The 24767-nt window shown below is 40.0% G+C and overlaps 2 protein-coding genes across 6 annotated transcripts in view; both read right to left on the reverse strand.

Annotated features, from left to right (window-relative positions):
• The window catches only part of LOC140485657 (janus kinase and microtubule-interacting protein 1-like), a 355381-nt gene that overhangs the window by 94864 nt on the left and 235750 nt on the right, over window positions 1-24767 (reverse strand). For all 5 annotated transcript variants that reach the window (XM_072584037.1, XM_072584036.1, XM_072584038.1 and 2 more), the window contains 2 exons: window positions 23915-23974; window positions 51-170 (listed from right to left, as the gene is read on the reverse strand). In XM_072584037.1, the coding sequence (XP_072440138.1) occupies window positions 51-170; window positions 23915-23974 (180 nt within the window). The remainder of the gene's footprint in view (window positions 1-50; window positions 171-23914; window positions 23975-24767) is intronic.
• On the reverse strand, window positions 76-8178 carry LOC140485658 (uncharacterized). Its single transcript, XM_072584042.1, has 2 exons — window positions 6786-8178; window positions 76-170 (listed from the first exon to the last, which is right to left on the reverse strand). Exons 1-2 carry the CDS (start codon window positions 6889-6891, stop codon window positions 139-141), a joined length of 138 nt encoding a protein of 45 aa, XP_072440143.1. The 5' UTR covers window positions 6892-8178; the 3' UTR covers window positions 76-138.

Consider the following 24767-nt stretch of genomic DNA (forward strand, 5'->3'; position numbering starts at 1 on the left):
ATTCAGAGTTCCAGTACCAACTATATGACAAACATGATAAAATTATTTACCTCATCTAGATCTTCTTCTGGAGTTGCTGGTGTCCTGTCAGTTGTATATGAGGCAACGGAAGAGGTTTCTGAATCTACCGATTCCTCATCAAATCCAAAAAATGTCTCTACAACATGCCTCTGAAAAAGAGTAAAGTATTAATGAATGTTTATACCTTACTGAGGTCCTCAAAAACATTGTTAATATCAAACAAATTTTCCTTGTAGTTTCTTTGTGGTACCTATGCAGCTTTTCTACATATTGGCGATGAAATGATTCTCAGCCTTTTGCTCCATGAATCTTAACGGTCAGCTAAGGAGCAGCGTTTCTAAAGTGGCTACAATAAAATCCACAATATTAATGACGTTCCAAAGAAGCACTGAGGCAGAGGTCACTCTCAGAGGTGCTACCAGAGGATGAGATTTTAATCTGAGGTTCTGTCAATCCAAACAGGCAGATATAAAAGATCCCAATAACTACCCTGAAGGGGAAAAAAAATGGTAAGTCCTGATTTCTCCCTCACTCAACATCACAAACACAGGTTATCTGGTCAGTATCGTACTGCTGTTTCTGGGAACCTGCTGTATGGAAATTGGCTACTGTGTTTCTTACATTATAGCAGATTACATTTCAAATGTACTTCATTGACTATGGGGTGGTGTTACTATATATCTGCTGCTCCTGTCCTTCTGGATGCAAGTGTCATGGTTTTAACTATTTGGGCATTATGAAACCTGTAGTTCTGGAGGGCAATATATAAATGCAAGTCTTTCTTTTTAACAGTAGCAATATGGTTAGAAAAGATCACATTTCTCAGTATAACATTCGGTCAAGCTACATCTTTGTCCCAAGGGACACAGAGTGCCAGAAGTCATAACAAGTGATAGTACCATATTTGATAAATGTACATATATTTATAACCATAACTGCCTATTAAAATTCTGGCTGGAATGTGATCTTCCACAGTTTAGGGATAGCATGCTAGATTCAGTTAACTTGCTGATACACACAGAAACTGCCATTCCTACTGTAGAATCTTCAGTCATAGAGTCATATAGCACAGAAATAGACCCTTCTGTCCAACTAGTCTACGCTGACCATGTTCTCAAACTTAACTTATCCGACTTGCATGCACTTGACCCATATCCCTCCAAACCTTTCCTATTCATGTATCTGTCCAAATGTATTTTAAAAGTTGTAACTATACCTGCGCCCACTGCTTCCTCTGGCAGTTCATTCCACACACAACCTACTCTCTGTGTAAAAACATTGCTCTTCATGTCCTTTTTAAAACTTTCTTCTCTCACCTTAAACATACATCCCCTAGTTTTGAACTCTGTCACCCGAGGGAAAGGATCCAGTCATTCAGTCTGGTCCTGATGCCAATTACCTGCTTTGTCACAAATTCAATTCCAAAAGTTCATACTTCACTGAGAGATTGTAAATTTGAAGCTTTCATAAATACAGCACTTTAGTCACTAACTATCTCCTCTTAAAACTAATTCAAAATAGACAAACAAATATGAATTATTGTAAAACCAAACACCGCAAATGCTGGAAATCTGCATCAAAAACAAAAAAAATTGACAAACTCAGCAGGCCTGCAGCATTTAATAGAATCTCTACAATACGGAAGCAGACCATTCAGCCCATTGATCCCTCACCAGTACTCCAAAGAACAGCTCACCCAGAACCACCCCCGACCCTATCCCCGTAACCTTGCATTTCCCATGACTAATCCATCGAGCCTGCACATCCATGGACAATGTGGTCAATTTAGCTTGGCCAATCCACCTAACCTGCACATCTTTGGATTGTGAGAGGAAACCCACACAGACATGAGGAGAATGTGCAATCTCCACACAGACAGTTACCCGAGGCTGGAATTGAACCCAGGTCCCTGGCACTGTGAGGCACCAAGCACTAACCACTGAGCCATCAGTTGTGAAGAGAGAAAGAAAGTCAATGTTTCGGACCCAGAACTCTGCTGAAGGGTCACTGGACCGGAAACATTGATTCTGCTTTCTCTCCATAGTTACTGCCTGACCTGCTGAGTTTCTCCAACACTTCCTGTTTTTGTAACAAGTATGAATTTTTCACCACAGACAAATAGGAAGTCTTGTTGCTCAGGATGGAGATAGCCACCACAATCCAAAATTCATCTCAGCAAAGAAAAATCCATAGCACTCGTAATCAAATACCAACTTATTCCAATTTTCAAATTTGATGCCCCCTTTAAGTACCTTTGATTTGATTTATTGTTGTCACATGTAGCAAAGTACAGTGAAAAGTTTTGTTTTGCGAGCAGTGCAAGCAGATCATGACCAACAAGGACATACAGATCATAGTGTGTTTAGACAGAGCAAGGCATACAAGGTTGCAGCTGCACAACAAGTGCACAAAGCAAGATCAAGATTTAGATTTGCATGTTTCGGGCCATCCAGAGGTTCAGTCCTCATCTGAGCTTCGAAGCACAAGCTCTGTTGTCCCCGTTTCCCCTCTCCACTGCGAGACTCACAATTACTACTGACCTGACACTTTGACAGTTTGACTGCTGCAACATCTTGTAGTCCCAAGCGATGCCACTATTCCTGATGCCAATGCTGAAACCCTAGAGCTGCTGACCATTCAGCTTGACTGACAGCCTCGCTGAGGCTGGACATTCTCCCGAGGTAGGAGAAATCTCATGACCAGCCATTGCATGGCTACAGAGCACCTCTGGACAGTGGAAATGTTCTCAGTCACCTCTCTAATGGCTGAGAGGAAATCTGCACCATCAGACAAGTTCAGCCCTGACATAAAATGTGTGACTGATCACTAGAGCTAGAACTGAAAAGTATATCCCCACCACTGACCATGACCTTACAGAAACAGCTGTGTATATTGAGCAAACTTAACACAACTGGATATACGTTTGCAGAGTGCACCGTTCTTTTAGATTCACTTTATACTGTGGCACTGGACAGCAGATGTATTATCTGAAGTTTCATTTTTTTTATTGACAGGTTCAAAAGTATTATGTAGCTTGAAGCAAAAGAGTAAAACAATGTTTATGGGGTGATATTTGTGACATGATGCATCGTTCTCATCTCATTCCAATTTCTCTTCGAAATGAAGGCCTACCAAAACTACTTACTTTATGAAGCCTTTCAGGTCAAACATACGTTCAAGGCCATTGTAAAAAAAAACATAGCCACCAGAGAGTATTTGTTAAAATTGAAATCTAATTCCCGTTCTGTATCGAAGCCAGTCCTTCGCCTCATTGTAAGATTGGAAATCCCAAAGACAACCAATCAAAATAAAACAAACTCTTTTGCATCATTTAACAGATAGTTCACTTCTGGGAACAATGTATATTGTTGAATGTATCACTCTCGGGATTTAGATTTAGATTTTACTGTCACATGTACTCAAGGGCAGAAGTACAGGAGTACAGTGAAAAGCATATAATGTCGCCACACATGGCACCATCTTAGGTACAAAGGCACCCAGTTTCAAAACTTAGGCATAAAGTAATAAGAGAAAGAGTTAAAAAGCTAAGCATTACCTTTTGCCATGCCTGTCAGATCCCTCAAATTATTTTTGAAGACACGCTAGGAAACATTATCAGCAGCATCATACTGACTATGCAGTTTTTAAAACATTAATCTCCTGAAGCTAATTATTTACATGGCAAGTGGTACCAAAAGGAGTTAATATAGTTCAGAAATCCAAAATCCATTGCAGAGCCTTTCCATCTCCCTCAAATGCATTCCTTTAAAAATAATGAACAAGACCACATTAAATATAAACAACCTCCATCAATATTGCAAAACTATTAACAAATAGAGTGAGTAAGGTTGGTTTCAATACCAAGCTTAACATTGCACTTTTTGCAACTCTGCAGAAATAATTCAAAGCTGCTTCTATGATTAGTCGACATTTATTATTTAGATTGAATTGGCAGATTCTTCCCTTCAATTGAACTAAAAATTAGGAGAGCGATATAGAAGTAGTTAATTCACTACCACACAAATTATACAAAGCAACAAAATCAGAAGTGAACACACCAGTCCAAAATGCAACCTTGTCATGATCCACTGACCAACAGGATATAGCACTGGAAAGTTTCCTATAACTATGGGATCAGTTTCAATTATCTATTTTTAATTAGTATAAGTATTAGGAAATATATAATGATCAATAGGCAGGAGCACAAAGATTGCACTCAATGGAAAATAAGCATAAAAATAGGAAAAGCTTCAGTCATTCATGGGAAAATTCTCACTACATTTTAGCATACCATATTTTCTTTCCTCCAAAGTACAATGGACACATTTTTAATAATCATTATTGTGGAGACAAAGGTTCTTTTTTTTCTGTGGGGTCCAGAGTAGTGAGTATTGGCGTGTGAATGGCCATCTGGACCCAGTAAAGAGACAAAACGTTACCAGGGGAAGGGTGAGAAGAGCAGCATGGAAAAATTGGTGAAGAACAAAAAGCAAACAAGCATCATGTTGTCGGGTAGCTAGGATTTAGCTTTGTGATAACCTTAGGGAATTAAAATGAAGCTCACAATTAAGAATGTACAGCTAAAACCTCAGGCCAGTTTTCCACACTTCGCTGATGCCATAAGATTTTGTACTGTTCAAATCTTTTTCTTTCACAACCTGAATTTTCAAAGTGGCAAGACTAGCTGAAGGGAAAGAATGTTCTATTAACATATGAAGCTTTAATTAATGTTATTTGCATTTAATATAGCAGATCATAAAAACTGATCCCTTTTCTTTCTACATACAACCTGACCTAAAAAATTCTTTATCTAAGACTTAATTTATAAATTACCAGCCGGATGACTGCTGGTGATGTTAACAGATGAATTTTTAACATGTTCCCTCGGCATTTCCATTTTAACACAAAATGTTAGCCCACTTATTTTCAAGAAGTTAACATTCCAGTAAAATTACTGACAGATGGGTGTCATACAGACACATCAAAATGCATATGTGATTGTTGTCAGTGAACCTCATCAAATTTAAGCGTTTTTGTAACTTCGCTAAAAATGCTGCACATCATAGAATAAGCATAGCCTTCCTCCTGACAAGCTTATACATAGGTGAAAGGATGCAAGCTGGTTTTGCTTCATCCAACATTACTTGTTGTGAAAGCAATAACTGATTTTATTTTCCCCCCATGAGGAAAACTGTGCGTTGTAGCTGACATGCAGTACCATCCTGCACCCGACCATTTTTCTAAAGGCTGGTTGCAGATCAGAAGTGTAATGGCGCAGAGCTGACTAATTAGAGTTGCAGGCCTGCTAAGGCGTTCTTTTTAAAGGCCTGCAGACCTTCAGGACTATTGAAGCCTAAAACTGAGAGCTGCCTGGAGGCTGCCTCCAGGCAAAAGACCAGGCAGTCCATCCTCTCATAAGGCTTTGAGGCCCTGTCCACTGCCTGGTTAGAAGTCAGACACTTCCTTTCTATATGGTTCCCTGAACACTACGGGGATTTGTCAAATGTAAGTTTTTGAAACTGGGTGAGAGGGTGCTTCAAGATGGAGGTGCCTCCTCCCTCTCTCTTAACTCCATGTTGCTGCTCCTTCCAAGCCTCCTTTCAATTTTCCCCAAATTTGCCAATTACCGATCAGATCAGTATTTGGCAAATTTGGGGAAAATCAGTGTTAGATAATTGTTACTCACAGTTTAGAGTCGTTTAGACAACATATTAGAAACACCATCTATATGATAACTTTAAAAACTCTGAGCTCAGCTCACTCGGACCCACATTTCGACACAAAGCTACTGATGCAGGGAATCCTTGTTATTTATTTTTCCCCTGACACACAGGTTCAGTTTTAATGATCAGACACAATTTGCCTTTTCAGTGAATGCTTTAGTGATTGAAGGCAGTGTGCCACAATGGTGTAAACAGATTGGTTCAGAGTCACACTTCACAGGGCAGGGGTTGCCTGCCGACTGTGTTGTCAGGGGATGGCTTTTCCCCTGCACTGAGAAAAGGTGAAACATGTCAGGTCAGTTCAAGAGGAGTAATAATGAATAATACTGTGCAGCAGCTGTTTTAATGGAGATCGGCACTGACCAGTCCCCTGAGGCTTACGTTAACTTGAGTATTACTTGAAAGCTGAGGTGACCTCAAATGTCAGGTCTCTACAAGGGCACAACCATCAACTAATATAATCCTCCAGCATAAATTTAAACACTTGTCCCTAAAAAGACCCAGAGGAGGGACAGGAAAGTAATAGACTGAAAGTCCTCTCTCCTCTAACAATACGATCCTTTGAAAGGTGCTACTGAAGCACACAGGCACATCAGCAAAGTTCAATGAGATTCATCTGTTCGTCAGAAAATCCATCCATTTCAAAAACTCGTTTTAAAATTCAAATACAATAGATATCTTTTTTAGCTGTAGTGATTTTCAAACAAAATGAGAAAGCTCGTTTTTACTATATTATTGTTAAATTGTCTTTGAGGTCTTTATTCATTTTTACATAATACATTTAGGCAAGACAAACTCAATCTGAGCTGCTAGCATAGTACTGGACCCAAGAGATCAAGAATGTATTTATGGAAAACACACCAATTCAGAACCGTATTTTACAATTAAAACATTTTTACTATCCTCTGACAGAAAAATATATTTACATTTAAAGAAGTACATTGCTGTCACACATTCTATCATATGTAAACTCTGTGGATTTTGTAATATTGGTTCCCTAATTAGAAAAAAAATCATTAATTGCTCTGAGGGCTTTCTTACCTTCATGCTTATAAGTCATTTCTTGGCAGCCAGAGAAATATAGACAGACCAAAACACATAAGCAGATGAAGCAGGAAAAATATAGCACAAGCAGTAAATATTCCATTTTAATACCTGAGCTACTTCACAATGTTATTGAAGAATTTGTTCCCCTGCATTAATATTTGGAAGATGGAAACACAATTTCTAAATTTTCAATGTGACAAAAAAGAGCATATAGCTGCTTGCTAACGCCAGGACAAAAAAAATCTTCAGGTCTGTCTTTTCACAGATTCGTTGATGCTGCTTGCTTCAGGTGAAACCCAAGGAAATATGCAATGCCAATACGTCTCAGCGTTCTGAGGGAACACCCCGCTGGTCTTCTGGTCCCTCCCATTGTGGCCATTGCTTGTTGGATACAGCTGCACTTTCATCACAAATCAGAAGCTCCTAGGCATCATGTCAGTCAATCTGACCAGCAAATTCTATGACGTTTGTGGCAATTTGAAAAGCACATTCATCTCTCCTTCAGAATACAAAGGAGGCAATTGTTTTAACAATGTAACAAGCAAGAATATTCAAAACAGTGAAGATCTACAGAATGTTGAGTCATAATATAGCCCTTGCACTCTTTTTTTTTCTAACTGCCTCATTGCTCCTGTTGCTGTGTACTTGTCCAGTTGGCTCAGAATATGCCGTGAAAATAGAAGCAGGCCATTCGGTCCATCAACTCCACAGTGACCCTCCAAAGACCATTAGATTACTTACAGTGTGGAAACAGGCCCTTTGGCCGAACAAGTCTACACCGACCCGCCGAAGCGTAACCCACCCAGACCCATTCTCCAACATTTACCCCTTCACCTAACACTACAGGCAATTTAGCATGGCCAATTCAACTAACCTGCACATTTTTGGATTGTGGGAGGAAACCGGAGCACCCGGAGGAAACAGTCATCCAAGGCCAGAATTGAACCTGGGACCCTGGTGTTGTGAGGCAGCAGTGCTAACCACTGAGCCACCGTGTTGCCCTTCCACAAGCATCACTCAAACAGTGCATTGTCAGAGACTCACTGTTCATGTTTATGGCAGGACATGAATAGAATCATAGAATCCACAAAGTGTGGAGGCAGGCCATTTGGTCCACTGACTCTGGAATGAGTTGCTAGAGGAAGTGGTGGAGGCTGGTACAATTGCAACAGTTAAAAGACATCCAGATGGGTATATGAACTGGAAGGGTTTGGAGGGATATTGGTCAGGTGCTGGCAAGTGATTTGATATTATCATGGTTATTACCATATCTAGTCGGCATGGTCGGGTTGGACTGAAGGGTTTGTTTCCATGCTGTACATCTCTATGACTCTATGACTCCACAGTGACCCTCCAAACAGCAATCTACCCAGACCCACCTGCATACTATGGGGCAATATAGCATGGCCAATCCACTTAACCTGCACATCTTTGGACTGGTCAGAATAGGTTAGATACCCACTAAATGCAATGGAAACAGTTCTACAGTTTTAACAATTAAACAGTTCTGATGAATGGCCACCAATCTGAAAGGTTAGATCTGCTTCTTTACAGAGATGCTACCTGAGTTGTGGAGTTTTGGTTCTTATTTTCTGTCATAACATAGATTTAAACAGAATTTGTTTCAGGACACTTTACAATCTCAAAGGGATGAAGGACATTAGAATAACATTGCTATGTTTAAATTACAATAGCTTCTTGTAGCAACATCACACTATACAGTAAAACAAGGAAACAACACATAGAGGAACAGAGGAATTGGTAGGTAAAATAATGAGTCAAGATTGTCCACATACCATCCCAGCAATCAGACAAAACCATGATAATTGAGCTGTCAACTTGAACTGATTGGGGAAACAATTAACTAGAGTACCATTACCAATGGAACAACAAACTACTATTGATCAGAAATCTAAAGTATTGCTGGACAGAGCACAGAAGTAGATAAAAAGAACAGGTAGTGAATTTAAGCTGATTCATTCTAATCACGTGCCCTACCTACCAATCAGAAACCACTTTAAATTTTTGTTCCATTAACAACAATTCATCAACTTTGTATTAAACCAATAACAAAAAGTCAGCTTTCCACAACACAATGTCAGAATACAATTTCAGATGTGCTGCTTGGTTTTACAAAACTCACCACTGGATCCCATAAGCTGCCTTCTGTTAATAGGGTCACAATGTTGAAGCATTATTGCTAAGACTGGCTTCCACAGTGCATCAAAGGTGGAACACAAAAGATTTTTAATAACTTTACCCAACAAAAACAGAGAGACATGCACCCAAAACAATCCCAAATCATAACCATTCTACAAACTTAATATTTGTCATAAATGACGTTTTTCTAAAAGGCTATTGAAGAATAGAGTCTCTTGAGGTGCAGGTATACCTACCTGTGAAGGTAAAAGGAAGGAAGAGTGGTTGGCAAAGCCTCTGGGTCCTTGTACTTACCATGTGGAGGCACAGAGTTCAAAGGCAGGGAAGCTACTGTGACTCTTGGTGAGTATCTGCATAGCACCAGCCAAGAGTATTACATCCAGTTCTGGTCACCACATTCATGCATTTGTGAAACTCCCTGACAGGGTGTTGAGTAGATTTGCCAGAATGGTTTCGGAGGTGGGGATTTCAGTTAAGAGGTCAGGTAGGAAAGGCTGGTGTTTTTCGCCAGAGGAGATTCAAAAGGAATGTAATAGTGGTGCACATGAGAATGACAGGCTTAGATAAGATAACAAGGAAATACTTTTTTTTCTATTCGCCGAAGTGCAGAAGAGGCCATTCAACACCCCATCCAGGAGAAATGGGACAAGTTACTCAGGAAACCAAGTCAGTTTCAAACATGGTTTCCAGGCAATGACTTTTGGAAGAAGCTCAAGTACGACTGAAAAATCAATATTGAACTGCTTTTAAGACAAAGTCCAGGAGTTAGCTTTGATTTGATTTGATTTATTATTGTCACATGTACCAATATACAGTGAAAAATATTGTTTTGCTTGCTATAGAGGCAGATCAAAATACATCACGGTAACAGAACAGAGGGAGGAATAAAGTGTTACAAATGCAGAGAAGTTGCAGATAGAAATCAACATTAGAATTTGAAAGGCCCGTTCAGAAGTCTGATAACAGTGGGAAAAATGCTGGTTAGTAACACTTAAATAGCAAACACAAAACCCACAACCATTCATTCTTCCGCCCACCAGATTCTTAATCAGTATTCAACTTGCTTGGTCACGTTCTTAAATTTATATCAGTCTACCTTCAGGATAGGGCATCAGCAACTGCAGTGTCTTTCCTGGAAGTACATACAATTTTTGCACTGAATGGCTGCAGATCCAAGCTCCATCTGAACAAGCTTTGAGTCTTAATTTTAAACCAAGCTACATATGTTAACAGATTATGAACCATGAATTTTGATTTGATTTGTCATTGTCACATGCACCTTGGTACAGTGAAAGGTTTTATTTTGCGGGCAGTACAGGGCAGATCATCCCACTATCATTGCACAGGGATAGGTTCTAATGTTAAACTTTTGAAAGTCATGGTAGTATCTTTGTCATTTGGACAGACTAGCTAGATGTAAACTGCTGATACAAGCTTCATTGGATGCATTAACAATATTACTTTAAGCCTGGAGCTTCTTACTTATCTTTCTTCACAGCATATTGTTGGTTTGTGTCTATTGAGGATCTGCATACTCTAAAATAAAAGGGTAATTGTCGCCAACTACTTGAAAAAATCAATTTGAAGCTTAGCAACAAAAATACAACACTGGCTTTTCCTGAAAATAGGTAAAGGCCATAAGGACCCTTATCACACAATCATAATGGATCAAAATTATTTGATGTTGAGTCTTAATTATACTCCTTTACACATACTTCCAATTTCTCGCTGCTCTATGCAAAATTAGCTGGTTCCACTTGTACACTGGACAATTACTTGCAGATTGAGTCAGTTCGACATTCAATCAAAATTTCCACCCTCTAGCTATGGAAAACTGTGTGTGTTCCAGAAACTCTGAGCATCACTTGGATCATCCAGGTAGCACAGGCAGCAGACTCATGGTCCCTAACAAAATGGCACTGGTCCCCTGTCAAGACATGGCAATCAACGGCAGACAAATTAGTTAAAAATAAATTACGGAGTGCTCCTTTCTGTAAACAGCTTCGATTCATGTCTGCAAAAGGAGCCTAATCAGTTTCTATCAGCTACGTAGAGAATGTAAGTGGCTGTCCAAATTATGCGCAATTCACAAGCAAGGGCAGGGACTGTGTGAAGTAGAGTGGAAAGGTCCATGACACAGGTTTGCTCGTCGTAATATGAATGGTAACTCACTCATTTTATGGAGACGACCATTGGATAAACCAGGACTACATACTGAGATAAAAGCTGTTATTTTAATTATTCATAATGGAAGCTAGTTTAAAAAAAAAGCTCGGATTTGTAAAATGTCTTACTACATCTCTTTAATATCTCCAGCCGCTTCACACACAAGTTATTACTCTGACCTGCAGTGACTGTTGTCTGATAGTAAACAGAAGACATATGCTCAGGTTATGAAGCAGCACCTTCTGCCTTTATAGTGAACATTGCTTCAGGTTAAATAGTCACAGGTTACAGAACAACATAACATTTTGTCCATTTATTGACAGAACCAGAACAAAGAAACTGGTCGTTTAGTTTTCTTCCACTGTAACAGCAAGTCATGCACACTTTTAGGACAACAATGCTTGGAGCTATCAAGTTAAAAATACGACTACAAAGAAAAATTACCTAAGGCATATTAAAATGGCACTCCAATTAAACTTAAGAAATTTCTGTTTTCAGACAAACTGAATGAAGTTCAACATGAACATCTAAACATAAAGGGACATCATGTTGTAACTGTATAGAATATTGGTGAGGCCACTTTTAGAGTACTGCATTCGACTCCGGTCTCCCTGCTATAGAAAGGATGTTGTTAAACTTATAGTCATAGAGTGATAGAGATGTACAGCATGGAAACAGACCCTTCGGTCCAACCTGTCCATGCCGACCCGGTATCCCAACCCAATCTAGTTCCACCTGCCAGCACCCGGTCCATATCCCTCCAAACCCTTCCTGTTCATATACCCATCCAAATGCCTCTTAAATGTTGCAATTGTACCAGCCTCCGTCACTTCCTCTGGCAGCTCATTCCATACACGTAGCACCCTCTGCTTGAAAAGGTTGCCCCTTAGGTCTCTTTTATATCTTTCCCCTCTCACCCTAAACCTGTGCCCTCTAGTTCTGGACTTCCCGATCCCTGGGAAAAGACTTTGTCTATTTATCCTATCCATGCCCCTCATAATTTTGTAAACCTCTATAAGGTCACCCCTCAGCCTCCGATGCTCCAGAGAAAACAGCCCCTGGAGATAGGAAGGAGACCAGAAGTGCATGCAATATTCCAACAGTGGCCTAACCAATGTCCTATACAGCCGCAACATGACCTCCCAACTCCTGTACTCAATACTCTGACCAATAAAGGAAAGCATACCAAATGCCTTCTTCACTATCCTATCTACCTGCAACTCCACTTTCAAGGAGCTATGAACCTGCACTCCAAGGTCTCTTTGTTCAGCAACACTCCCTAGGACCTTACCATTAAGTGTATAAGTCCTGCTAAGATTTGCTTTCCCAAAAAACTTGAAAGGGTTCAGAAAAAATTTACAAGGGTGTTGCTGGGACTGGAGGGTTTGAGCTACAGGGAGAGGCTGAACAGGCTGAATCCATTTTCACTTGAGTGTTGGAGGCTGAAGGGTGGCATTATACAGCTTTATAAAATAATGAGGGATATAAATAGAGTGAAAAGCTGAGTAATGTTTCTCAGGTTAGGGGATTCCAAAACTAAAGGGCATAGGTTTAAGGTGAGAGTGGTAAGATTTAAGATTTTCACACAGAGGGTGGTGCCTATATAGAATGAGCTGCCAGAGGATGTGGTGGCTACAAAAATGACATTTGAAGAACATCTGGATGGGTACATGAATAGGAAGAGTTTAGGAGGATATGGGCCAAATGCTAGCAAATAGGACTAGATCAGGTTAGGATATCTGATTGACACGGGTGAGTTGGACTGCAGGGTCTGTTTTCATGCTGTATTACTCCATGACTGTTTGAATCATAGCAATATTCAGAACAGAATGAGGCTATTCAGCCTGCCATGATCTGCTGGGCAAAAAACAGCTTTCCAATCCCATGATCCAGCCTTGTAGGTTATGTCGTTCAAAGTGCATATGCAACTTTAGTTTAAATGTCATGAAGGTTTCCACAAACTACTACCCTTTCAGATATACCCCACCAGTCTCTGGGTGAAAATATTTTCCTCAAATGTATTTTCAAGCCTTCTTCCAATCACTTCAGGTCTATGGTCTTTCACTCTGGAACTAATGGAAATAGGTCCTCCCTATCCACTTGATCTATGTTCCTCAACTTTATGCATCTCAATTGAATCTAAGGTCCTGTAATGCACAGGGTAGCATCCCTGCATCTGAGCTCCAGGTTTGAGTCCCGCCAGCGCTTGACGACCAAGGAAAGTTCATTGATAACACAACCAATCATGCTGTGTGGATCACCCTGAAGTTCATTCCAACACACTTCAATGACAGATGCAAAGAGTGGATGAACTTTCTGGCCAGCTATATACTTGAAAGAATATTGAAGCCTCTACCATCACTAACCATAGCTCCAGAATACAACACGTATCTTAAGGTGCATATTGTCATAGCAAAGTTGGACTCTAAGTGAACTGCAACACAGCATCAATTAAATTTCTTTTTTTCTTTATTCATTTGTAGGAAGTAGGCATCACTGGCTGCCAGCATTTATTGCCCATCCCTAGTTGCCTCTTGAGAAGGTAGAGGTGAGCTGCCTTCTTGAACCACTGCAGTCCACCTGCTGTGGGTTGACCCACACAACCATTAGGAAGGGAATTCCAGGATTTGGATCCAGCAACAATGGAAGCGGTTGTGGATTTTGGAAGATACTGTCTGAGGATCTTTGGTGAATTTCTGCAGTACATTGTTTAGATAGTACACACTGCTACTAATGAGCATTGATGGTGGAGGAAGTGGATGCTTGTAGTTGTTGTGCCAATCAAGTGCTTTGTCCTGGATGGTGTCAAGCCTCTTGAGTGTTGTTGGGGCTGCACTCATCCAGGCAAGTGGGGAGTATTCCATCACACTCCTGACTTGTGTCTTGTAAATGGCGGACAGGCTATGATGAGTCAGGATTGCTCCTCAGTTTATTCTATTTCAAAGTAATTATTGCCAGCCCAACCAATCTTTCTTCATCGTTGAAATTCTTGACAACATCCTCGTTAATCTCCTCTGTTCCATCTCTAATGTAATCACATCCTTGTCACATGGCAAGCAGAATCATACACAATGTTGTAGCTCTCACTTAAATACAGGGTGACCAGATTTTCAAAAGGAAAAGCCAGAATACTTTGAAATGCCTTGGGGAGATTAGGAGCCAAGATGACTGACATATTGGGTGACCAATAGCATAAGTTGGGGGAGGCCTAATTGATGACAGATGGTCACATGATGACAGCTCTCATAATATGCTCAGAGTTGACCAATTATTGAGAGTATGAATCACAGTCTTTGTAATTTTGTTGCTATTAACTGAGACTACATAGATGACTGGAGTTAGGGCAAACCAATTGCTGCTAAACATTTGAATCACTGCGCTGTGAGGGAAACAGTATTCGAGCAGATAGTTACAAGATATCTCCAGATGAAGATTTTCACACTGCCAATTGTCATTGTAATGGGAATGAGTGAAAGACGTCACGAATGGCCGAAAAACAAATAATAGAGATCTGCGACCACAACAAGTGCAGCTTCTGATTAGCATGTACTACTGAACCTCTTCTGATTCCCCAGAATGAATGTGAGAGGTGAGTCAGAGGGGTGACCACAACTTAAAGGGGCTTAGCCTTAGAGTCGAGGGGTGGAGCTACCAAAGAATTGGAAACTGAGGCATCTGGAGAAAACAATCAAGACATTGCAATGGTTACAGAAAAACCTGGATGGTTCCGTTCAACCTAGGATACCTGGACACATTCCATAATTAATTGTTTTACACACAACTGCTCTATTCATTTTTTATTGTCTTAGCTACAAAAGGAAATGTTCCATGTGCCTTATTAAACATCATATCTGACACCATAAGCTGCTACAATCAGACACCTTTGATTGACCATTCCAAGTTGTCCTTGAGGGGTTGCTTTATATTTCTCAGTATTGTACTGTTTATTGCATAGTCTCTGACCTTGTTTACCTTCCCTAGATGCATTACCTCTAATTTCTCCAGAATGAACTCCATTTGCCATGTTTTCAGTAACTACTGATCTCAGGCTAAACAGTTTTTCTTTCCTCGCCCCTTGAAAACCACCAGCATCCTGGCACCAGGAAACAAACTATTTCTCAGCTTCTCCAACTTGAGGAACAAATCTTCTCAAAATTCGCTATGAGGAAGTGTGTGCTCCTGCCACATCTAGAATTGTAGTACTTACTTCAAACCTTTAAGAACAAGAGAGCCTTTCTGCTCTTCTCAATGCAATGATGAATCATAGTGACAATTAGCTATTGACATTTCTAAACAAATCGCAAAGTTGGGCTTCTCTTTATGGAAAAGAAAACTACAAAACAATTGCTCTCTGAGACTTGCCCAAATGTGTCAGTCATTGTTGTATAAAATCCTGTGACCAAACTTGACAGACACAGGTCAAAGGCAGAAATAAGAGCCTGTTCAACAATGCAAAACTGCCCATGCACAAATACTATGGCACATTAACTCAACATCCTCAGTTATAATCCCTCCTCGGCAGGAATGGTGAAGTGTTTAAGTAGACCATACTCTCACTCGCCTTGGGAACTCAGTTATTTCTACTCACAAAGTAAATGCAAGGCAGTCAAGCTGCACAACTGTTTTTCAAAGGCTCATGAACAAATGTAAATGATAGACAGAGACCCTGCTTAACAAAATCCTTAAAATCTCTGATTCTTCCTCCTGAGGAGTCCAATGATTTCCAAGGTATCCTGCTTCAGTTTGGGAACTTAAAGTGATGTTGGACTCGCTCCTCTCCCTTGTGTTGAGGGTTATCTTGTATGAAAGAGTGGGAGAATATGTAAGAACTGTCTCCTACAAAGATGTGCACTGATTTCTGTCTGTTCAGACGACGAGAGGGAGGTGAAGCAGGAAAGAATCAAGACAGCAGATGGTGAATGGAAAACAAGCATATTGAAAGGGGAAAAGTGGACGGTATAGGTTTCCTGGTAATCACGAGGATATGCATCATTGTGTAATCTTTTGATTGGAATTTACAATCTGTAGCAAAAGCTGATTTGAACCTTGTTTTTGTTAGGAATAGGACAAAGCCTTTCTTTTGTAATGGAGCGAGAGAGGTACTCAACATTTTGATATGTCCATCTCCCAGGCATGAATAAAAGTTTAAATGAAGGAACCCGAGTTTCATCTCATCTAAGGAGGGAATAAAGGGTTAAGATCACCCTTTCAGTATGCAATGTGAACTGAGGAAGCAGCCATGAGGGAGGCTGGGGATTGAGCAAAAGTCCAGAAAGTGAGGGTGCTGGTTGTTATGAATGGAACAAGGAAGTGACAAGTGTGTTTGTAATGAAAGCAAGAAGTAGTTTACTTTTTCTGGATGTGAAGAAGAGGACAGTGAGGGCAGATTTGTTGAGAATGCTGGGAGAATGGGTTGGGAAGAGGAACTGATACAATTTGTTACAGAGATGGAGAAATTAAAATGACTTTTGCTGCCCGCATGCTCAATCAAGTGCTTCCTGCATTAAATTGAGGTCCTGGCATGATTATCTAACTCCAGACCTGGGCACCATTAATCTCAGGGGCACTTTCTTTTACTCTACAGCACTCCACGGAACTTTCCTTTATTTGAGGACTTTTTAAAATAGCTGTATGTAGACAGAAATGTTTGATGGTAACTGAATTAATAAAGAATATTAGCCAGTCCTAATTCAATCCAAAAATAAAATCTTGTCCATAATTCCTTACCATACTGGGAGCATTTACACCAAACAGTCAGAAGGTTTAGATTAGATTCCCTACAGAATGGAAACAGGCTATTTGGTCAACACGTCCACACCCACCCTCTGAACAGTAACCCACCCAGACCGATTCCTCTACCCTATAATTACTCCTGACTAATGCACCTAACACTATGGACAATTTACCATGGCCAATTCACCTGACTTCCACATCTTTGGACTGTGGGAGGAAACCCACACAGACACAGGGAGAATGTGCAAGCTCCACACAAACAGTCACCCAAGTCAGGAACCGGACCTGAGTCCCTGGCGCTGTGAGGCAGTGGTGCTAAACACTGAGCCACCGTGCTGCCCAAGGTGGGAGCGTTGAATCCGCTGTAGACAAGTTGGAGATCGCGGCTCCAATGATCAATACTGAGTGGACATTCAGTGTATGTACTCACTTCTAGAGGATGAAGATAGTCCTCACTCATCGTGCAAACTGTGGGAGTCCATACAACATCCCCAAGCATGTAGCACTATTCACCTCATTATCTCGAAAGAACAATCATCTGACAGCCTTAATACCGTGCACATGAAGAGTGTGAAAATAAAAGAAATAAAATTTCTTTTAATAGACACTCACAAAGGCATCCTTACAGCATTTCCTTCCAATATAATGTGAGGGCTAACACTCCTTTCTAATATAAGACTCCATTCACATTAACCTTAAATATTTACTCATGCCCTAATGAACAGTCACTGCAAGGAAGTTCATAATACAAATGGAGCCTGATACAGTATGTCTGCAAATATTCATTTTTTATCATCAACATATCAAACTTTCAATCCTTTAAACAAAGTGAATCATGCAGCTGAATGCAGAGTGAGGGAGATGTATCTTTAAGCCCAGCCCAGGAGTGGAATTCAAGTGCATTGAGGTGAAATGAGTTTCTACGATTAATAACACTGGAAGCATTCTAGTGCAGATTATAATGCCTGCAAACCCATCAGTAGTTGTAGCAACAGCAAGAACAATCAGCCTATTCCTGACAGGTTTCATTATATTCAAAGCTGACAGATGGCTCTGTAATTTATCATTGATCAAGCAAGCTTTAAGAGACAGTAACACAATCACAGATTTAATACCATTTTCAATATTTTATGTGGGCAGCACTGTGCTATAGTGGTTAGCACTGCCAGGGACCCAGGTTCGATTCCACTTTTGGGTGGTCATTTGTGTGGAGTTTGCACAGTCTCCTTGTGTCTGTGTGGGTTTCCTCCGGGTGCTCCGGTTTCCTCCCACAGTCCACAGGTTAGGTGGATTAGCCATGCTGAATTGACCCGTAGTGTCCAGGGATGTGCAGGCTAGGTGGATTAGTCATGATTAATGCAAGGTTATGGGATAGGGTTGGATGCTCATTGAAGCATTGACGCAAACTGAAAGAACAAAGAACAATTCAGCACAGGGACAGGCCTTTCAGCTCTCCAAGCCTGCGCTGACACATGTTGCCCTTCCATACTAAAACTGTCTTCAATTACAGGATCCGTATCCCTCTATTCCCTTCCTATTCATGTATTTCTCCAGGCTGAATAGCCTCTTCTGCATTGTAGGAATTCTATGTTGAAAAGTGTGGCACTGGAAAAGCACAGCAGGCCAGGGAGCATCCGAGAAGCAAGTGAGTTCATGTTTCAGGCATAAGCCCTTCATCAGTCCTACTCCCTGTAGGAATTCGATATCAAATCTGGAAAGGTATCTTGAGGAGTTGGACAAAACAGATGAGAGTGGATCGGTTCCCTGTTAAATGCAACATCTATTATAGTTACTTTCATTGTCTATAATATTTTAAATGTTTATGTGTGTAATAAATTAGTACGTATTGTGTATTTTTGCTTCAAAAGAAAAGAAACCTGTTAAAGCCAATATGAAACAGAATAACAAATAAATCTAACTGAAACAGAAGACCCTCAGAACACCAACTGTTGTGTTTGATGAAGAGCAGCTCAGGAATTGAAGAATGGACTCACTGATCTTTATGGTTCAATGATACTTTAGAATAGGATTCACAGAATCACAGAATTGCTATGGAGCAGAGTCCATTCAGCCAAATATGCCAACCCCTATTCTAGTACCAATCTCCTGCCTTTTCCCTGCATCCCTACACACTATTTCTACCCAAATGATCATTCAATGCTTTCTCGAATGTCTCAACTGAACCTGCCTCCACCAGATTTCCAGGCTCCAACTACTTGCTGTGTGAGAAAATCTTTACTCGCATCACCTTTACCACATTTGCACAATACTTTAAATCAATGCCTTCTTTTTATATTTTTTCTTATTGGAATGGTAACAGGTTCTTCCTATCTACTCTGTCCATGGAGACATGTGGAAAAAGAAAAAAATCAGGGAAACACAGTTTAATAGCACAAGGTTATTGAACAAGATTTGAAACATTATTTTCTTTCACTTCCTTTTGATTCTTTGATGTAGACACAAGGTTGTTCACACACTGACATTCAGTCTTTCATTCACTGGTTTTCATTCACTGTCAAAGTCTTATTCCTTCTCCAACAGGAAATTTGCAGAAAAAGGTGAGAGAAACCCAACTGGCTGTTAATGGAGACCTACTGGTACATTCACACTAGAGAGACAAGAAGAGATTTTTAATGCTTCTCCTAACAGGTTATTATATATTTAATATGTTAGTCCACAGTCCACAAACAAACATAATAAAATATTTATTTTTTACACATCTCCACCCTTAAAAGAGATGAATTCCAATTCAATAATGCATTTCCTTACATGATAGGTGACACACAGGCAACAAAACGTAAAACACGCATCCATTTCCCTTCACTAACTCCTGATACAAGTTTCATAGAAAGCCTCTGCCATTGTTTAAATTCTTAATTTGTGTTTTATATTATATATATATAAAATAATCCAAAGTCTATAACTATGATTATTTGGAAATCTTAACTAAAGTATTTGTAATGGATCCCAAACTCCAAATTAATGAAAGTATGAAATTCTTCAACCAGCATACAGGGTGCTCTTGTCTAGTTACTCCTGTATAAACAACTGCAACTATGTGTTTGTGATCGAACACTGTGCATATTATCTTAATCCATTATCTTGGATATATCATGTCTAGAAAGCTACTATTACGCTATCTTATGGTTTACTTCAAAATGAACTACACAAAACAGGCTAGTCTGGTTAACTGAAAATTACTTTCAGCCATTTTGTGCAGCTTCCAGCTATGAGCAGCAAAAACAATTTGTTTCACCATTTTAAATTGGGACAAGGAAACTTCAAACATATTATCTTTTCTAGCAATATAAACAAGCTTCACATTGAATGGTGGCATCAATAGACCCCATCTGAACAGCCTCATATTTTGAGTTTTAATCTTTTCAATGAACACAAGCATCAGTATAGATTATTCTTTTCACTGCTAATATGTCAGATATGGATTTGAAAGTTCTGAAGACCTTGTAATACTCCCAAAGTTTTCTTTTCTGTGGCACAGTACCTCCTCTGATATTGGTTTAATTCCTTGGAAAAGTACTCCACTGATTTCTCTATTCCCATTTCATCATCTCACTATAAAACTGCGCCAGACACCAAGTTGCTAGCATCAAGGGCCATTGTAAAAGGTTCGGTAAACTCAGGCAAAAGTTTTGTCACTTCTGTCACAAAGTGGAAAAAATCAGTTCAATTATTAGGTCTGCCTTTAGCTTCTCAAAGATGACTTGGAAACCCGCTGGCCATTTGTCTGTTTCTTTAATAAATTTATCAAAGAAACGACTATCATGCTGCAGTTAGACACAAATTTCCTGTAAAATTCAAAGATGCCTAAAAATCTCATGATTTGTTATTCAGTTTCAGGAACAGGGACTTTTATTACAGCCTTCAGTTTCAGTGTTCTTAGCCACACTTGCCCTTGTCCTATGATATGCCCTCGGTAGGTTAACCTTGCTTTTCTGAATTCACTAAATTAGCTAAATGAAATTAAACAAGTCCTCAAATTGCTTTATATGTTCTTCCCACTGTCCGCACTCTAAATTCCGAACCATAGCTTGTAACTGTCCTCGTATTCCCATATTGTCTAGACAAATTGTAGGAGGTTCACTTTATGAACTGTCTACCTCTCCTACCTCACTCTTACTGTCTCTGTCATCCGCCACTACTCTTGCCATCTGACATACTTGCTCTTTCTTATCCTCCTCCCTATGATGATTTTGATTCAACAAGTTAGAATTATAGAATCCCTACAGTGTGGAAGCAGGCTATTCAGCACATCAAGTCCCAACTGACCCTCCAAAGAACATCCCACCCAGACGCACCCCATCCCGGTGTCTTTGCATTTTCTAAGGACAATCCACTTGGCCTACACATCTTTGGACTGTGGGAGGAAACAGGAGCACCTGAAAGAAACCCATGCAGACACAAGAAGAAGGTGCAGACTGCAAATAGTCATCTGAGAGTGGAATCAAACCTGGGTCCCTGGCATTGTGAGGTAGAAGTGATAACCACTGAGCCACCTGCCACCCCTGTTGAAACTGAAGTGACATAACTTATTCTTCTACCATAATCAGGAGTGTCTGTCAGAGAAGTCATTTTACTAATCCTCCTAACCACCTTTATATGGAATTTTACTTTGAGATTCACCCTACAAAGGCAATAATATCAAGACTTTCTCTCTTGTGTGAAATACTATAGACATAGCATGTTCCTTTACCCATTCTGTCATAGTGAAATTTTAAAATTATCTTGTACTACTTTACATACTCCTCTGAGTCTTTCTTGAAAACATGGTCATGTAATCCTCCATTGAGGAGTCTTTACTTTCTCGCTGCAGTACTTGCCTCAACATAAGCAAAATAAAAGTATCCATTTTATCTTGCCGAGTCTCACCAATTACCCATGAATCCCAGAGCATTCAACTGTCTTGGGTGACACGGTGGCTTAGTGGTTAGCACTGCTACCTCACAGCACCAGAGACCTGGGTTCAATTCCTGCCTCAGGAGACTGCCTGTGTGGAGTTTGCACATTCTCCCCCTGTCTGCATGGGTTTGCTCCGGTTTCCTCCCACAATCTAAAAATGTGCAGGTTAGGTAAATTGGCCATACTAAATTGCCTGTAGTGTTAGGTGAAGGGGTAAATCAAGGGGAATGGGTCTGGGTGGGTTGCGGGTCGGTGTGGACTTGTTGGGCTGAAGGGCCTGTTTCCACACTGTAAGTAATCTAAAAATACAGCTTTTTAAATATAAAACCCCTTAATTTCTGTAGAAAGTAACCAACTATTCCTTAATGGTAAATTGGTGTGCAATATATTTAACACACCCATCACAGTTGCAGACATGGAGATCTGAGAATTTGTGAATGCCCCCATGATATATTTTCTGTTTCAGCACTCACCAGGAAACAGCTTGGAGATATATAACACTGCAGAGGAAACGCCGTGTATCCCATATAGGCCCACTGCAAAACAGAAGGTGAAGGGAAAACCATTCCCCGAAACACTACTCCAGAAATCTGTATAACTAAAAGGGAACTTGTCTTGTTCAGTCTCAGCAAGACAATAGCCCTCATAATTTTTCAAAGACAAACTCGAGTTTTTTTTGAAAGCTCAATGGAGATTAAGGACTTCCTGCTGTAACACAGAACCCTGACGCAAGGAATAGAGGCCATTCTGATATCAAACTGCAGCCTGATTGTGCCTAACCATTACTCTTATCCCCACCTGTTAGATTTGTTATAAACTATGATGGGGTTACAGGAATCTGTACAGAAACACTGCACATCAAATACAATTGTGACGCATTTGAACCATTCCAGTATTTATTCCACTTATACCAACAGGATTGAATAAAACATGTAATTATATTCAATGCAAAGGTAGAGTCTTATTTACAGTAATACAAATCATCTGGTTAGGAGCAGTTAGTTCTGACAATTCAAACTGAACAGATTAATGCTAACATCACAGGGTTTGATCCCCTACCTAATCTCTTCCATATTAAAAAGCTATGGTATTTTATCTCGGGTTGGTGAATAATCACCAAATGCCTGCTCTTGGGAAGTCAAGAAAATGACAGATCAGGTCCTGAGAAGTGTTGCTGAATGAAGAGATCTTGGGAGTGCAGGTTCATAGTTCCTTGGAAATGGAGCCCCAGGATGATAGGATAGTGAAGAAGGCGTTTGATATCTTTGCCTTTATTGATCAGTGCATTGAGTATAAGAGTTAGAGGGTCATGTTGTGGCTATGCAGGACATTGGTTAGGCCACTTTTGGAATATTGCATTCACTTCTGGTCTCCCTGCTGTAGGAAGGATATTGTGAAAAGATTTACAAGGATGTTGCCAGGGTTGGAGGGCTTGAGCTGTAGGGAGAGGCTGAATAGGCTGGGGCTGTTTTCCCTGGAAAACGAGGCTGAGGGCTGACATTATAGAAGTTTATAAAATCATGAGGGGCATGGATTAGGTGACTACCCAAGGTCTTTTCCCCAGGGTAGTAGAGTCAAAATCTAGAAGGCATAGGTTTAAGGTGAGAGATTTACAAGGAACCTAAGGGGCAATGTTTTCATGCAGAGAGTTGTGCCTGTATGAAATTAGCTGCAAGAGGAAGAGGTGAAGGCTGGTACAATTACAACATCTAAAAGGCATCTGGATGGGTATATGAAGAGGAAGGGTTTAGAAGCATATGGGCTAAAGCCTGGCAAATGGGACTAGATTAATTTAGGATATCTGGTCAGCATGGATGAGTTGGACCGAAGGGTTTGTTTTCATCCTGTATATCTCTATGACTCTATCAATCATTTCTTCATCGCCAAATACAATTTTCATTTGGTTACAATACATTAAGTAGTCCAGCATTCTTTTAAACCAAACTCTATTAAGTTATTGACCGAAATGTCTTCTCTCTAAATAATGTGCAGTAATACAGACAGAAATTTTGAAACAATTTTAAACCTAAGCAAATATCTTAAATCAATCAGCAATTGCACTCACTCGTCACTCAAGGAATAATTAGCAGGCACTTCAATTTCCCACAAATTGTAACTCCATGAATACTGTATACTTGTCACTTTACCTTGTGAGGTTTTGTGCTTCTTCTTTTCTGTTTCTTAGAACGTAATAATCTCTCCCTCTCCTGCAGCGAGCAAGAAATAGTGAGTTACAAAGTCCAACTTTTACATGACTGACTCAATCAACCAAAAATACAACAATAAATATCAGTAGTAATCTATCAGGGTAAGTCAATCTCATCATATTTCAAGCATGAGACATTAATAAAATAGATATTGGTTTGTAATTCACATTTTTCATTCTATAACATCTATGATGTCTTAGGACAATTATACTCTTGAGTACACACTTATCTTTTAGTGCTGATGTTTTACTGTACTCTGAACTGTAAATTCAATCTACACTCGGAATAGAAATATCTAACTTTATGTTTTACATTAAAGATTATTGACCAGTTTCACTCTCCCCACCGATATTTCCTGACCTGCTGAATATTTTCAGCGTTTTCTGATTTTATTTCATTTGCTATCATGCTTAGACTTGTTGAGTTATCCTATCATTAGTCATCTGCCAATCGCTTCCCCCCAAAAAACTTGGAAATATGTGTTTTTCAAATGAAAATACCAAAATGCCCCAAGTGAACAAGACAATAGCAGTAGTGTGACGATGCTGTAACTTTAAGAGGTTGTTTTGTCCTGGTTTATTTTATGAGAGAGACTGAACGAGAGGTGATGAGCTGGCTGGGTAAGACCAGTTGAGTAAAGGCTCCTGAGAGGTCTCGGGTTTTTGTTTAACAGCCTGAATGGGTGTAGCTAGCTCTGACAGATCAGGATTTCTGGGTTTCAGTTTTTCACTGGTATCTGAAGCTATTGATGTCTCAACAGAGTTGGAAGCTTCAGTAAATGTCGCCTGGCTGC

The sequence above is a fragment of the Chiloscyllium punctatum genome, chromosome 14 (assembly GCF_047496795.1).
Source record: "Chiloscyllium punctatum isolate Juve2018m chromosome 14, sChiPun1.3, whole genome shotgun sequence".
Lineage (NCBI taxonomy): Eukaryota > Metazoa > Chordata > Chondrichthyes > Orectolobiformes > Hemiscylliidae > Chiloscyllium > Chiloscyllium punctatum.

Coding starts and splice junctions, on each gene's coding strand:
- LOC140485658 (XM_072584042.1), bottom strand. CDS start 6,891: ATGGAATATTTACTGCTTGTGCTATATTTTTCCTGCTTCATCTGCTTA. Junction 171..6,785: donor AATGACTTATAAGCATGAAG/GTAAGAAAGCCC, acceptor ACTCTTTTTCAG/AGGCATGTTGTAGAGACATT.